Source organism: Carassius gibelio, chromosome A16, assembly GCF_023724105.1.
Source record: "Carassius gibelio isolate Cgi1373 ecotype wild population from Czech Republic chromosome A16, carGib1.2-hapl.c, whole genome shotgun sequence".
In the NCBI taxonomy this organism is placed as follows: Eukaryota; Metazoa; Chordata; class Actinopteri; order Cypriniformes; family Cyprinidae; genus Carassius; species Carassius gibelio.
Window position 1 is genome coordinate 15852065 of NC_068386.1, and position 16605 is coordinate 15868669.

Genomic DNA, 16605 nt, shown 5'->3' on the forward strand with positions numbered 1-16605 from the left:
GTGTGTGTGTGTGGGTTTGTATATATATATATATATATATATATATATATATATATATATATATATATATATATATATATATATATTCAGAGTTATCATGTACATTTAAATAATAAAATCCTTTATATATATAATTATTTGTTATTATAATAGTAAGTACATATAACTTGTAACAAGGACACCTTAAAATAAAACGTTACCCTTATTTCTCAAAACTTGTCAGATGAGTGTTCTTCAGTGTTAGTTCATTGCTACCTTTCCCAGAACTGAAATGCCCTGTTTAAATGTCCTGAAACATGCAGTAAACATGAGGACAACTTTGATATGGTGGTTATTAATTACTCTAAAACAAACTACCTTTGATGGGATTGTTTACAGCCTGTTTGATAACTGTTCTGAAACATGCGAAATGTGTTTTATAGCCACTAAATAAATACATAAACTGTTGTGTCACGACTTACTTTCAGAGATGAAATTGAGGCCACAAGAAAAACGTTATTAAGGTCTCTAATAGCTAGACCAGCTCTCCAGACTCTGATAAGTGAGACCTGCTGACCTTAAAGCACAGGACTGATTGTCTGCTGCTGCCACCTGTTGTTTAAAGTGAGAAATACAATTGTATCTGTAAATAGTTTCCACCAGCTGTATATTTACTGTGTATAATATATATACTGTATTGTGTGTTAAAATGTACTTAATGTCTCCCCATTGGATCAAATTACAGACAGATTTAATGTACACAGCTGCATAATGACTTTGGGCTTAAAGGTGCTGTAGGGAACTTTTGTAAAAAAAAATATTTTTTACATATTTATTAAACCTGTCTTTATGTCCTGACGGTAGAATATGAGGCAGATAATCTGTGAAAAAATCAAGCTCCTCTGGCTCCTCCCAGTGGTCCTATTGCCATTTGCAGAAAGTCATGCGCTCCCGGTAAAAAACAACCAATCAGAGCTGCGGTCCGTAACTTTGTTTGTGTTCAAAATGTAGAAAAATTAACATAATAAGCGAGTACACCATGAATCCATTTTCCAAACCGTGTTTTTAGCTTGTCCTGAATCACTAGGGTGCACCTATAATAAGTGTTTATATTCGGACTATTTTAGATTGCTTCGGGGGTACCACGGCGGAGTAACCCATTACCTTTGTGATTCTTCATAGATATAAACAGAGAGAAGTAGCTCCGGCTACAATGTTCTTCCGCAAGACGCAAGCAGTTCTGTTTATTAACCGCTAGAGCGTCAAAAGTTCCCTACCGCAGCTTTAATAGAGAGCTGGATTCATTTCTGGAGGACTCGTTAGACAAGTGTTTACTTCACTGGATCCAATGAACTGAAGAAGCAGCTTTCATAACTTACTATAATCAGAGATTTTATTTATTTAAGTACTTAATAAAGTAAGGAATTAATTTAATCCGTGAGTAAGGAATAGCACTCTAAAAGGGACTGTTTTGCTATAATGACTGACTGCACATTATCGCTAACAAGGAAGGTTCTCGTTATGAACAAACTTTCTAGTAATGTGAATGAGAGTTATTTGGTCTTTAATAATGTTCTCAAAATGTTAACACAATTAACGATGTATGTTAGATACATTGTTAATAGAACATTTTATTTCTCAGACATTTTAGTTGGACGCTGAAATCTCACATTTTTTAAATGTTACTAAATTGTTTCAAATCTTTAGTAGTGTACCCATAATGTGTGGAAAATAATAATAATAATAATTATATATATATATATATATATATATATATATATATATATATATATATATATATATATATATAGACGGGCCGGTCTGAGTATTTCACAATCTGCTCAGTTACTGGGATTTTCACGCACAACCATTTCTAGTGTTTACAAAGAATTTTGTGAAAAGGGAAAAACATCCAGTATGCAGCAGTCCTGTGGGAGAAAATGCCTTGTTGATGCTAGAGGTCAGAAGAGAATGGGCCGACTGATTCAAGCTGATAGAAGAGCACTGAAATAACCACTCGTTACAACCGAGGTATGCAGCAAAGCATTTGTGAAGCCACAACATGCACAACCTTGAGGCGGATGGGCTACAACAGCAGAAGACCCCACCGGGTACCACTCATCTCCACTACAAATAGGAAAAAGAGGCTATGATTTGTACAAGCTCACCAAAATTGGACAGCTGAAGACTGGAAAAATTTTGCCTGGTCTGATGAGTCTCGATTTCTGTTTAGATATTCAGAAGTCAGCATTGTGAGCATTGTTTCTGACCATGTCCATCTCTTTATGACCACCATGTACCCATCCACTGATGGCTACTTCCAGCAGGATAATGCACCATGTCACAAAGCTCGAATAATTTCAAATTAGTTTCTTGAACATGACAGTGAGTTCACTGTACTAGAATGGCCCTCACAGTCACCAGATCTCAACCCAATAGAGCATCTTTGTGATGTGGTGGAACAGGAGCTTCGTGCCCGTGATGTGCATCCCACAAATCTCCATCAAATGCAAGATGTATATATATATATTAGACACACACACACACACAGGTGCTGGTCATATAATTAGAATATCATCAAAAAGTTTATTTAACTAATTCCATTCAAAAAGTAAAACTTGTGTATTATATTAATTAATTACACACAGACTGTTATATTTCAAATGTTTATTTTTTTACATTTTCATGATTATAACTGACAACTAAGGAAAATCCCAAATTCAGTATCTCAGAAAATTTTAATATTAAGAAAAGGTTCAAAACTGAAGACACCTGGTGTCACACTCTAATCAGCTAATGAACTCAAAACACCTGCAAAAGCCTTTAAATGTTCTCTCAGTCTAGTTTTGTAGGCTACACAATCATGGGGAAGACTGCTGACTTGACAGTTGTCCAAAAGATGACCATTGACACCCTGTACATGGAGGGCAAGACACAAAAGGTCATTGCAAAAGAGGCTGGACGTTCACAGAGCTCTGTGTCCAAGCACATTAATAGAGGCGAAGGGAAGGAAAAGATGTGGTAGAAACAAGTGTACAAGCAATAGGGATAACCACACCCAGGAGAGGATTGTGAAACAAAACCCATTCAAAAATGTGGGGGAGATTCACAAGAGTGGACTGCAGCTGGAGTCAGTGCTTCAGCTGCTGACCATCTTTATGGAGATGCAGATTTCATTTTCCAACAGGACTGGGCACCTGCACACAGTGCCAAAGCTACCAGTACCTGGTTTAAGGACCATGGTATCCCTGTTCTTAATTGGCCACCAAACTCGCCCTGACCTTAACCCCATAGAAAATCTATGGGGTATTGAGAAGAGGAAGATGTGATATGCCAGACCAACAATGCAGAAGAGCAGAAGGCCATTATCAGAGAAACCTGTGCTCTCATAACACCTGAGCAGTGCCACAGACTGATCGACTCCATGCCACGCCACATTGCTGCAGTAGTTCAGGCAAAATGAGCCCCAACTAAGTATTGAGTGCTGTACATGCTCATACTTTTCATGTTCATACTTTTCAGTTGGCCAAGATTTCTAAAAATCCTTTCTTTGTATTGGTCTTAAGTTATATTCTAATTTTCTGATATAGGCTATGGAAGTTGGGATTTTCCTTAATTGTCAGTTATAGTCATCAAAATTAAAAGAAACAAACCTTTGAAATATATCAGTCCGTGTTTAATGAATGAATATAATATACAAGTTTCACCTTTTGAATGGAATTAGTAAAATAAATTAACTTTTTGAGGATATTCTAATTATATGAGTATATATATATATATATATATATATATATATATATATATATATATATAATTTTTTTTTTTTTTTTTTTTTTTTAATATTCGCATAAAAAATTCTAGAAAATATTTTTGTCAGCTTGTATAACGCTTTTATTACCTACTCCAATACGTGGACATGAAAAACTAATTTCAAGCTTACTCTGATATTCATTACAATAAGTCAGGCGCAAGATGGCGCCGGTTGTGTTTGAATGAAACAAGAGCGCGTGAAGCGCACCTCAAATCCGCGTGCTACTGCTAGTTGTCTGTCATAGACAGCCACTTTCATGCAGAGTTTAGCCCCAACCCTAAACAAACACACCTGAACATGCTAATCAGTGTCTTCAGTATTACTAAGGCTATAGGCAGGTGTGTGTTTTTTTCTTCAGTGTAAGAGCTAAACCTTCAGGACAGCTGGCTTTCAAACCTGATGGGCAGTCAAGTCAAAACCGAGGATTAGGCTACCTGAAATATTCTCATCCAGCAACGAGTCCGTTTGCATTGCTTGTGTTTCCATCTCTCTCCTGAGGACGGTACAAATACATAAAATCAACAGACGCCTTGTCTCTACAGAAATCTTGCTTTATAAATGCAAACATAATTAAACAAATATTTCCAGTCAATGCATTGTAGTCTAAATGGTGATGCTGGGCCATCCCAGCTCTCCAAAAACCCGGCTTTGGTAGGCTACAATTTGTTCTCCGATCGCTCGTGGAAGATATGATTGTCCTTTTTTTGGATATCATTTTACTGTTCCTTCACATTATTGCCATACAACTCTTTACTGGACATCTGTAGGCGGGTTAACATGTATTCATTTCTTCATTCAAAACAGTAGGCTAGAGGGATAGTTCACCCAAAAATGAAAATTATGTCATAATTTACACAATCACGTCATTGCAAACTTGACTTCTGGCCTGTATATGTACCACATGTATATGGTGTGTGTGTGTGTGTGTGTGTGTGTGTGTGTACTGTGTATACATTACTCCTTGCATTTTCTGCAATGTTTGATATCAAGCAAATATGTCACTAATGCCAGTATCATTGCTTATTCATGACACCATTCACAAATCAGACACGGTAACTGAATGTCTGATTCTCAATTTAACAGGGGTTTAGCTGAGATGAGGCCTTAAAAGAAAACTCAAGAAGATTAAAGAGTAGCCTACATACTAGATAATATCAGATACGTTTGCTCAAGTATAGCAGGAGGGGTGGCAGACAAACAGAACATGTTGAGAAGCCTTTTGAACAATAGCGCTGATTCTATTTATAGCCAAAATGGTAGCAGTCTTTTAGGGTTGTTTTTTATTCTGAAACACTATGAAATATGATGATTCTTGTATAAAGAATTATACAAATGCTATAGTAAAAAACTGTTAATTTGTTAACAGTAATGTAATTGTACAGTAAAAATATAGTTATATTTACAGTTTTTGAAAGTGAAGAAGTTATCTCGTAAATTATTTTTTAAATCACATTTTTATTAAGTGTGACAAGAAGTTATTGTACAGAAACATATCAATAAAAGTAAAATGCAAGACATTGAGCTTTTTCAAATTAAAATGCTATCCCACCCACCCACAGCGACCGCACAAAAAAAAAGAGAAGAAATCCCTATCACTCCCTCTTTCAGAGAATTTCTCAAGGCAAGTACAGTGTAAAGATATTTAAAATGTCACTTTAAATATTGATGACATAATTTTCATTTTTGGGTGAACTATCCCTTTAATTAAACTGAAATGGTTTTTTGAGTGTCACCATGCATCCTTGCCACAGATAGTTCCATGTTTGCAATGTCCAGGAAAAAGTGTGTCCACTGTGACCAAGCCAAAGAGTGCGGAGACTGCCAACATAAGCCAAGAATTTTCTTAGCTGCGGTTAATCCAGAGAATAACAGGGTTTTTTTTTCTGAGACAGAGTATCTTGTAAATTCTTATAAATACAATGAACAAAATTATAAACGCAACACTTTTGTTTTTGCCCCCATTTTTCAGGAGCTGAACTCAAAATCTAAGACTTTTTCTATGTACACAAAAGGCCTATATTACTCTCAAATATTGTTCACAAATCTGTCTAAATCTGTGTTAGTGAGCACTTCTCCTTTGCTGAGATAATCCATCCACCTCACAGCTGTGGCATACCAAGATGCTGGTTAGACAGCATGATTATTGCAGAGGTGTGCCTTAGGCTGGCCACAATAAAAGGTCACTCTAAAATGTGCAGTTTTATTATATTGGAGGGGGGGGGGGGGGCAGTGCAAGATCTCCTTGGCCTGCAGACGCAGTGCAACACATCTCCTTCGCATAGAGTTGATCAGGTTGTTGATTGTGGCCTGTGTAATGTTGGTCCACTCCTCGTCAATGGCTGTGCAAAGTTGTTGGATATTGGCAGGAACTGGAACACGCTGTCGTATACGCCGATCCAGAGCATCCTAAACATGCTCAATGGGTGACATGTCCTGTGAGTGTGCTGGCCATACAAGAACTGGGATGTTTTCAACTTCCAGGAATTGTGTACAGAGCAAGCATGCAAATGAGCTTCTCTGAGATGGTTTCTGACAGTTTGTGCAGAAATTCTTTACTTATGCAAACTGATTGTTGCAGCAGCTGTCCAGGTAGCTGGTCTCAAATGATCTTGGAGGTGAAGATGCTGGATGTGGAGGTCCTGGGCTGGTGTGGTTAACGTGGTCTGCAGTTGTGAGGCCAGTTGGATGTACTGCCAAATTCTCTGAAACACCTTTGGAGGTGTCTTATGGTAGAGAAATGAACATTCAATTCACGGGAAACAGCTCTGGTGGACATGACAATTGCACGCTCCCCTCAAAACTTGTGACAACTGTGGCATTGTGTTGTGTGATAAAAATATTTTAGAGTGGCCTTTTATTGTGGCCAGCCTAAGGCACACCTGTGCAATAATCATGCTGTCTAATCATGTGAGGTGAATTGATTATCTCAGCAAAGGAGAAGTGCTCACTAACACAGATTTAGACAGATTTGTCAACAATATTTTATAGAAATAGGCCTTTTGTGTACATAGAAAAAGCTTTAGGTCTTCGAGTTCGGCTCATGAAAAATAGGCCAAAAAAACAAAAGCAAATGAACACAGAGACTTCAATACTTGGTACACCACACACAATGACAATCAGTGAATAGTGTTTGAGAATAAATGGGTCATTTTGAATAGAAAATAAACTCCAGGTGTCACAAAAGAGTATTTCTAAAAGAGTTACTAAAACAAACAACAACTAACAACTAAAATAAACAACTAACAACAATAACAACTATAAAACAGTGTACATTTTTTATTATTCATGCCCCATTGCTTGATGGGAAATATGGGATGATAACTTTGATATTTACTTAAAGAATCCTTGTAAACATAACAAACGGTTCCAAGTAAAATATACTTATGAGTTTTAACTTTCGTTTCTACCTAGGCAGTTCCATTTGAATTTACAGTACTTATGTATGTAAGTAAAATAAACAAAAATGAAACCTCAAGTAGCTTATTGAATTAAACATGATATTTTGAAGTAAAAAGACAAAATAGTATTTGTTTGTAAAATTTACTTAACTGATGCTATCTTTATTTACAAGCCCAAAAAAATCACTTTTTACAGTGTTGTCTTGTAAAGTTAATTAATATATAAATATAAATATAAATAAATAAATAAACACAATACAATGTCATGGATCACTTTTTTCCCCCTAGACACATAATTAAATTCAATTAGCCTCATTAAGCTGTTTTGAAAGATTCAAATTCACAATGTTGATATTCAGATGAAATTACAAATGTAAAAATAGCTCAGGCGGTGTTGAAATTAAATTTTGTCTTACCCTGCCTCACCCTGTACATTTTATAAACAAAATATGTGGTATGTCAGCCTGGGGATATATTTACATATAAAAACAAGACAATTAGATTTAGTTGCCTATTTGCAAATGCACTATATCTGATATACATGATATTTTCAACTTTATGACTAATAGGATCACACTAATAGGATGGAACTGTCACTGAAGGTCCCTGCTCCAGTCCTGACTGAGCCGGAAGACATCATGTGAGGTGTTTGCATGTTCTTCCCATGTTGATGTGGGTTTGCTCTAGTTTACCGCACTCAAAGACAAACAGGTTAGGTGAACTGAAGACTGTAAATTACGCGCGTCATCCCCGTGATTGATTGTCCAGCTGTCCAGAGGGTTTCCCTGTCTACGGCCCAAGACGCTGGGATAGGACCCAGCATACCTGCAACCCCACATAGGACAAGAGAATCGAAGGATGAATATCTTACACCAGTACCCGATTTGCTTATTTGTCATTATGTCAGATTAATATTATTCCCTGATCAATAAGTTACTAAATTTCATTGATCAAATGTTTTATTATTATTAAAGTGTCAAGAATGGTTCTTGGGTGTATCAGCACTGAATATGAAAGTCAGTCAAAAAGGCACTATCACATTTAAATAACCGCAAAACAAACAGTGATTCATGATTATGCACTAAATTTACTGCATAAAAATTCTTGTCAATATGAATTAATCTTTCAGAACGCAAACAAACCGAAGTAATGTTACACATGACTTCTCAATGACATCAAACCTGTGTTTGGTTTACATTCCTACTCTTGAGATAAAACAGATCAATACACAATGGAAAATACATACTCAGAAGTCGAAACCAGGAGTGACGCTGGAAGCTGGTGTGAAAGAAAACGTCAAACTTTAACAGTTATCATGAGTCACTCCATGTTAATATCAACTCTTTGTGTTGATAGTCCACAATTTGTACTAACCACAAATCTTTTCCTACAACACCAGGAACTATTGATACGTACGGCATGACCTTCAGTTTGTGACTAGCATGTCATCTGGGTACCAGCAGTCTGTTCCAGATTACAGTCAACAACAACAGCAAACACACCCTGAACTCAATGGGAATGTGAGTGATGATGACAAGAGGTGTGTGTACCTTTCTGTCACATGCTTGCTCATTGGTGAACCGCATCCATTTGCATAAGAAGAGTGAATATTAGCTGAATGAAAGTAAAACGATCATTATACCTTTTCGTTGCAGACTCGTCTGAAGTCTGTGGAAGAAGTGAAGAATTCTCTTGCTAGGATTTCCAAAATGGGACATAAATTATTCATTGTATTCTTCACCTTAATTTGTACATCAGGTAATTATTCAACTGTATTTTAATAGAATGTTTTTCTATTTATTTCAATTTCAGTTTATTCAATATTTTTATAAAATATTTTTTCAGTATCTTCAGAATTTTTTCAGATTTTACTTGTAGAAATGATCAGAAATATTGAGTAACAAATAGCTTTTTAAATACATTTATTTTGCAAAAACTTTTTTATCAAATATTTGAATATTTGACTACTCACTGTAATTCGTTTTAGATATGTCTACACGAAATGTACATTTGTACATGTATATTTTAAGGAATATATTGTGTATACAATGACATTAACACCAGATTGTCAGAGAATAACATAGAATATTACATAAACACAGAGAATGAATTATATTAGCAATAATGCTTGGTAAGAGGGTGATTCACATAAGAATTACATATTAAATATATGTTGTTCATTGGTATTACTCAATACTCACTTGATCAGACGATCACTTTTCTCTGCCGATGTGTCCTTTTAGAACATAATAAATATGAAAACTATTTTCTAGTTCTTGATGGAAACGAGCAACGAATATGCAAAGGCTACATGTAAATCAATAGACTGCAACAACAATGAAGAGTTGAAAGTTTTCTTTATGTTTTTAAAATGATGCTGAATGCCACTCCTGTCTCTCTCAGGTCTTCATGCATTGTCTCTGGTTCCATCACAAAACCCTGTGGCTGTCGGGAGCAATGTCACTATAAGTGTGAATGACACCGAGACCATTACAGTTGGGACCTGGTTGTTTGGACCTAGTATATTGTTCTTTTGGTACCCAGGGGGCGTTTTAACAGGAAGTGGCCATCAAAATGGAACAGAATTTAACAATTCTACATATCAGCTCACCTTAACATCAGTAACTCTGAAGAATTCTGGCCTGTATGTATTAGAGGCATTGCAATTGAAGACCCAGGCAAAGATTGCATTAGATGTTCAGGGTAAGTTGAAAAGAAGATCCTCTTATCTTACACATTGTAAAAATGAAATACGGTATTCACAAAACTTAAAGTAAATAAATTCACAGAATTTAAGTTACTTGGCTTAAAAATGTCACTGCACTATCTGCTTATACTGTAAAGATTAGTTTAAAAAAATTAATAAATTAGCCATGGAATTTTGTTTTTAGGTTCACTGAATATAATTATTAAATAATACAAAGTAATTAAATAAATTAATTTAGAAGTTTTAATGTGAAACAATTTAAAATATATATCTTTACAAATAAGATTCCTTGTATTAAATGACTCTTAAGTTCTAGGTAAAGTTGTTCAAAATAATGTACTTTATTTCTTGTTATGATTTCTTTAAGAAACACAAATAAAGGATTTCTTAGGGTTAGCCTGAATGCACTGTAAGTCGCTTTGGATAAAAGTGTCTGCTAAATGAATAAATGTAATTTAATTTTAATTTAAATGCTCATCTAAATGAAATGATAGGGAGCCCTCATAGGCTCAAGTATTTTCATGAGGCCTGCTAATCTACTGCATAAAAATCAAGGTAGCAGCTGAGCAAAAATCAGGAAAACTGTAAATTTGACAATGAAATTTGACACATTTTTAGCTCTTAATAATAAAGTAATATATAAGACCATTTTAAACTAAAACAAGAGACAGAAAAGAAAGGGTGGGAAAAAAACGACAATAATATTTGCCTATTATAACAGCATTATCTACAGGATCTTGGAATTATTTGCTTTAGTTGTTTTATATGAGGGCGATTTCAAAACAAGCATTTAAACAAACAATTAAAAGTTTAGATGATTACGTACTTGGTTTCAAACAGCAAACATTACACTCCCTGTACGAAATAACACCTAATATTTGCCATGTGATTATTTTATACTCTTTGAATACAAAAAAATACAAAAACCAAACAAACTAGTTTATAAAATTAAATATGCTTGCAGGGTTACATTTGCTGACAACAATGGTTTCTATGTACTTTGCAGTCAACAAGTCCAAATACTTACACAGTGAACTAGATGCTTTGGTTGTTGGGATGCAAATGGCTTTAAAAGCTGTTTTTAACACAGAAAGTATTTTAAACTTTTGCATTAAAACATTTTCTGTTAACTTGTAGAACCTGTCAGTAATTTAACTGCATTTGTAAACGCAACAAACCTGGTGGAGTTTAACGACACCGTGACGTTCACATGCTCCGCAAACGGAACCCCACAGTGGTTTTCATGGACGAACGGAAGCTCCACGGTCACAGCGGGAGGAAGAGTTGTGCTCGGGAACGGTGGACGAGATTTTATCATCAGTGGTGTGACGCGGTACGACGAAGGGCCGTTCAAGTGTCTTGTGGTTAACAATATCAGCAAAGCAGAGAGTCAACCAATGAATCTCAGTATAAGCTGTGAGTATGACAGAACACACTGTTGATTTCACTACAAAATACAACAAATTCATGTTTCAAAAGATCAACTGGATTGGTTTTATGTGTTTAGATGGGCCCAGTAACCTAAGAGTGACGGCATCGCCGGAGAAATCGGAATACATTTCTGGTTCGGATATTACACTATCATGCTCTGCTGACTCCAAACCGACAGCTTCTTTCTACTGGATGTTCAACGGCAATCCTCTGGATGTCTCTGGTCCGACTTATGATCTTACGCACGCAACTCAGAACAGAACGGGAGAATACACCTGTGTTGCCCAGAATGCAGTCACACTCAGAAATGTCGCAGAGACTAAAAAGATCAATATAGTTGGTGAGAACACACACAAAATTATTACATTTTAAATTATTATTCTTGTGGTCTTGTTTATCTCCAATAAATATTTTTCTTTATTTAGATCCGATTTCAGCAGTGACAATTTCAGCAGGGAATCAAACAAGCTCTCCAGTAGAAGACATGGCTTTCGATCTAAACTGTAATGTTGTGGGGCCAGTGAAATCCATTCAGTGGATGAAGAATGGCACATACCTGGACGCCAACAATATGATCACTTTCTCCAATGACAACTCAACCTTGAGATTTAACCAACTCACTCTTAGTGATGACGGACCGTACCAGTGTGCTGCTAGTAATGCTGTCAGCAACATGACTAGCCTGCCCTACAGTCTTCTGGTTAACTGTGAGTATGATAGATATTTCCAGGACATCCATGTTTCCTGTTATTGAATATATTAAGATGGGTTAAGACGTCCTCCCACATTTAATTTCTCTCTTGACTATAGATAAATGGTCATGAAATCTCAATACATTTATTGAAATGCTTTTATTCATCTCTGCTTGTGATCTGAATTTGAATACTTGATACCACTATTCAGCAAGACAGCTCAATTTAGCAAATATTTTCATTTATTTTCTCTAATGATATACCAACTGATATCCTGTAAATGCATCTTACCCCATCTCAACATAACTGAATTACAAATGTTGGCCAAACATGTCTGTATTTCATTGTCAGTTGTCTTGTAATGTAAAGACAAAATATTAGTGCACCAATTTAACATGAAACAGATGATTAAAACGGTTAATCAATTTGCTAGATGGCCCATACAACACAACAGCCTCTGGTTCAAACGTGGCAGCAGTGGGATCCAACGTGACCTTCAACTGTTCCTCTGACTCTCGTCCCCAAAGTCAATACAGCTGGTATTTCAATGACTTAAATGTGAACAATGGTTCAGTGTATGTGACTACACCTCTCTCAAAAAACGATAGTGGACAGTACACCTGCATGGCCTTCAACAGCATTACAGAAAGAAGCGGTGTTGCCACAGTGACATTAACTGTATATGGTGAGTCATTCAGTTTAGTACTATGCTTAAATGAAACCATTGTTTGTTTGTTCTAAAGTGTGAAAATGTTCAAAATCCTTGTTTTTAAAATCTGAAATTTAAAAAAAAAAAAAAAAAAATTTTGTATGAAATGTAGCTCCTGTCAACGATGTTATGGTGAATATGGACAATCAGCAACCAATCTTCAGTCAGCCATTCACACTAACCTGCACTGCCAGTGGAGATGTTGAACAGATTCAGTGGATGAAGGATGGCACGGTCCTTCATGCTCAAAATGGAATCACGTTCTCCAATGACAACTCAACCTTGAGCTTCCAAAATATAAGTCTCAGTGATGATGGATCTTATCAGTGTGAAGCAAGTAATGTTGTCAGCAACATGACTAGCCCAAGCTATGACCTAATGGTCAACTGTGAGTAACATATATATTTGTAACACGTCCATTGAATTAATGTTCATGGGAATGATTTTCAATGTATATGGCATCTTTCAGATGGTCCATGGAACACAACCATCTCTGGTCCAACTGTAGGAGCTATCGGATATAATGTGACCTTCAGCTGCTCTGCTGACTCTCACCCAACAAGTCAATACAGCTGGTTTTTAAACAGCTCAAAGGTGGGAGAGGGTCCAGTGTTAACTATGACTCTCTCACCAAATAGTGGCGGACATTACACCTGCATGGCCTCCAATGACATTACACACATCAGCAGCAACGCATCACTGGAGTTAACTTTAATATGTGAGTTGTTAGGCCTTCAAATAATGTATACTGTATGAATTGTTTTACAACAGACGGGTCAATACACCTGTTGAGTTTTTACATAGAGTCATTTGGAAAGTTTAAGTTTTACTAGTAAGGGATAGTTCTGTCATCATTTCCTCACACAGTCCAATTGTGTTTGACATACTTTCTTTCTGCAACACAATATAAAATATTTTGAAAAATGTTTCAGCTGTTTTCTGTACAATAGATATGAGTGGGGTTCTAAACAACAACACTGGATTGCATTGATCAATGTATAGACACCCCCCCCCCCCCCCCCTTTAAATGATGTAATCTGTCTGATTTTTTCCCCTCTAAATTTCAGATCTAATCAGCCATGTGGTTGTAAGTGCTGGCGATCGGCAACCAATCTTCAGTCAGCCATTCACACTAACCTGCATTGCTAATGGAGATGTTGAACAGATTCAGTGGATGAAGGATGGCACGGTCCTTCATGCTCAAAATGGAATCACGTTCTCCAATGACAACTCAACCTTGAGCTTCCAAAATATAAGTCTCAGTGATGATGGATCTTATCAGTGTGAAGCAAGTAATATTTTCAGCAACATGACTAGCCCAAGCTATGACCTAATGGTCAACTGTGAGTAACTCAGATATATTTGTAACACGTCCATTGAATTAATGTTCATGGGAATGATTTTCAATGTATATGGCATCTTTCAGATGGTCCATGGAACACAACCATATCTGGTCCAACTGTAGGAGCTATCGGACATAATGTGACCTTCAGCTGCTCTGCTGACTCTCACCCAACAAGTCAATACAGCTGGTTTTTAAACAGCTCAAAGGTGGGAGAGGGTCCAGTGTTAACTATGACTCTCTCACCAAATAGTGGCGGACATTACACCTGCATGGCCTCCAATGACATTACAGGCAGCAGCAGCAACGCATCACTGGAGTTAACTTTAATATGTGAGTTGTCAGGCCTTCAAATAATGTATACTGTATGAATAGTTTATCAGTTTTGTTTTACAACAGGCGGGTCAATACATCTGTTGAGTTTTTACATAGGGTCATTTGGAAAGTTTAAGTTTTTCTAGTAAGGGATAGTTCTGTCATCATTTCCTCACACAGTCCAATCGTGTATGACATACTTTCTTTTCTGCAACACAATATAAAATATTTTGAAGAATGTTTCAACTGTTTTCTGTACAAAAGATATGAGTGGGGTTCTAAACAACAACACTGGATTGCATTGATCAATGTATATACAACCCCCCCCCCCCCCCCCCTTTAAATTATGTAATCTGTTTGATTTTTTCCCTCTAAATTTCAGATCTAATCAGCCATGTGGTTGTAAGTGCTGGCGATCAGCAACCAATCTTCAGTCAGCCATTCACACTAACCTGCATTGCTAATGGAGATGTTGAACAGATTCAGTGGATGAAGAATGGCACGGTCCTTCATGCTCAAAATGGAATCACGTTCTCCAATGACAACTCAATCTTGAGCTTCCAAAATATAAGTCTCAGTGATGATGTATCTTATCAGTGTGAAGCAAGTAATATTTTCAGCAACATGACTAGCCCAAGCTATGACCTAATGGTCAACTGTGAGTAACTCAGATATATTTGTAACACGTCCATTGAATTAATGTTCATGGGAATGGTTTTCAATGTATATGGCATTTTTCAGATGGTCCATGGAACACAACAGTTGAAGGACCATCCATGGCAGAGGAGGGCTCCAATGTGACTTTCAACTGTACTGCCATCTCTCGTCCTCATAGTCAGTATAGCTGGTTCCACAACACTTCAAAAGTGGGAGAGGGTCCAGTGCTTGTGAAAACAGCTCTTTCACTAAACAGTAGTGGACTCTACACCTGCATGGCTATCAATAACATCACAGGCAGAAGCAGCATCGCATCACTGGAGTTGACTGTTGTTGGTAAGCTATAACTCCTTACAGTGATGTCTTTTCGTCCTTTGTGGATCTTTTTTAAAGCAAATTTTCTTTTCCATGTACATATTTAAAGGGATATGGAAAAAGTTCTGTACATTTTGCTTAAATAATACGGAGAAATTCTCTGCTAATGTGGTACATTATGCAGGGCATCTTTTTGAAAGATTGCTTCAAAGAACCGGCTCATAAGAGCTGGTCACTCTGTATGTTTTTGCTTCACTAAAAAGAACCATCTCATAAGAGTCATTCTTTCTGGGAATCAGACTACACTGGTTACACTGTATGTTTCACTAATAACTGGCTCATAAGAGTCAATTGTTCTTCAATTGGATTACACTGATGCATGTTTTTTTTTTGTTGAATAGAACAGTTCAATAGGAAGTCATTTCTAGACATTATTATGCTCTACATGGTATTTTTATGGCTTCACATTCAGTACAGACTGCAAACTAATAATCATTTAAACAAGGATTGATATAATAACACTACCTACCACAATGTGAGGGACTAGTCTAATATTCTGTACACTCCACAGAAACCATCACGGCAGTGGACGTGATCCCCGATCGCACTATTCCTCTGGCTTCCCAAAGCTTAACGCTCACCTGTAATGTGAAGGGACGCTACAACAAACTCCACTGGCTTCAAAACAACCAGCATTTCCAGACATCAGACAAAGTTACATTTTCAGGAAATAACACCTCTGTGACCTTCAAAACCTTGCAGACCGCTGATGATGGGAGATACCATTGTGTCGCTTCAAATGAATTGAGACAGTATGTCAGTAGCCCATATGATCTGGCAGTCATCTGTGAGTAGTATAAAACATTTTTAAATGACTTTGATATATATATCTGACTTCAAAAGACTTTTTATTTTGCATGAACTAAACCTCTGTGTGTTTATTGGGCAGTTGGACCACAGAGTGTGCAGATCATTGTACGCCCTGGGAATCCCACCGTCCTGACATGTCAAGCATTGTCTCAGCCCCCAGCTGTGTATCACTGGATCCTCGAAAACAACACCGCAGTGGGAAATCAATCCTCCATAGAACTTCCCATTAAGTCTATCTTGGGCAGCAATTACACCTGCGTGGCTAAAAACCCTTTGACCAATATGACAGTCTACACCAGCCAAGTCATCAACTGTGAGCATTAGCCCAAATACACACACAGCAGTTATCATGCAAAAAACAAGCTAACTGATTGTCAGA

General features: G+C 36.8%; 1 protein-coding gene and 1 long non-coding RNA gene across 6 annotated transcripts in view; one reads left to right on the forward strand and one right to left on the reverse strand.

Moving 5' to 3' along the window:
* Nucleotides 1-7265: 7265 nt before the first annotated feature.
* Nucleotides 7266-8784, reverse strand: LOC128030757 (uncharacterized). The gene is made up of 3 exons (XR_008187957.1): nt 8563-8784; nt 8435-8466; nt 7266-8013 (listed from the first exon to the last, which is right to left on the reverse strand). It is a non-coding gene; the product is annotated as an uncharacterized LOC128030757 (long non-coding RNA).
* A 39-nt stretch (nt 8785-8823) lies between these two features.
* The window catches only part of LOC128030751 (carcinoembryonic antigen-related cell adhesion molecule 5), an 8441-nt gene continuing 659 nt past the window's right edge, over nt 8824-16605 (forward strand). Inside the window, exons 1-14 of one of the 5 annotated variants that reach the window (XM_052618686.1) lie at nt 8824-8946; nt 9592-9891; nt 11033-11311; nt 11403-11666; nt 11752-12033; nt 12452-12703; nt 12840-13115; nt 13197-13445; nt 13795-14070; nt 14154-14402; nt 14767-15042; nt 15126-15377; nt 15928-16203; nt 16306-16539. In XM_052618686.1, the coding sequence (XP_052474646.1) occupies nt 8898-8946; nt 9592-9891; nt 11033-11311; nt 11403-11666; nt 11752-12033; nt 12452-12703; nt 12840-13115; nt 13197-13445; nt 13795-14070; nt 14154-14402; nt 14767-15042; nt 15126-15377; nt 15928-16203; nt 16306-16539 (3514 nt within the window). In that variant the 5' untranslated portion in view covers nt 8824-8897. The remainder of the gene's footprint in view (nt 8947-9591; nt 9892-11032; nt 11312-11402; nt 11667-11751; nt 12034-12451; nt 12704-12839; nt 13116-13196; nt 13446-13794; nt 14071-14153; nt 14403-14766; nt 15043-15125; nt 15378-15927; nt 16204-16305; nt 16540-16605) is intronic. The other 4 variants (XM_052618689.1, XM_052618688.1, XM_052618687.1 and 1 more) reach the window with 4 other exon arrangements.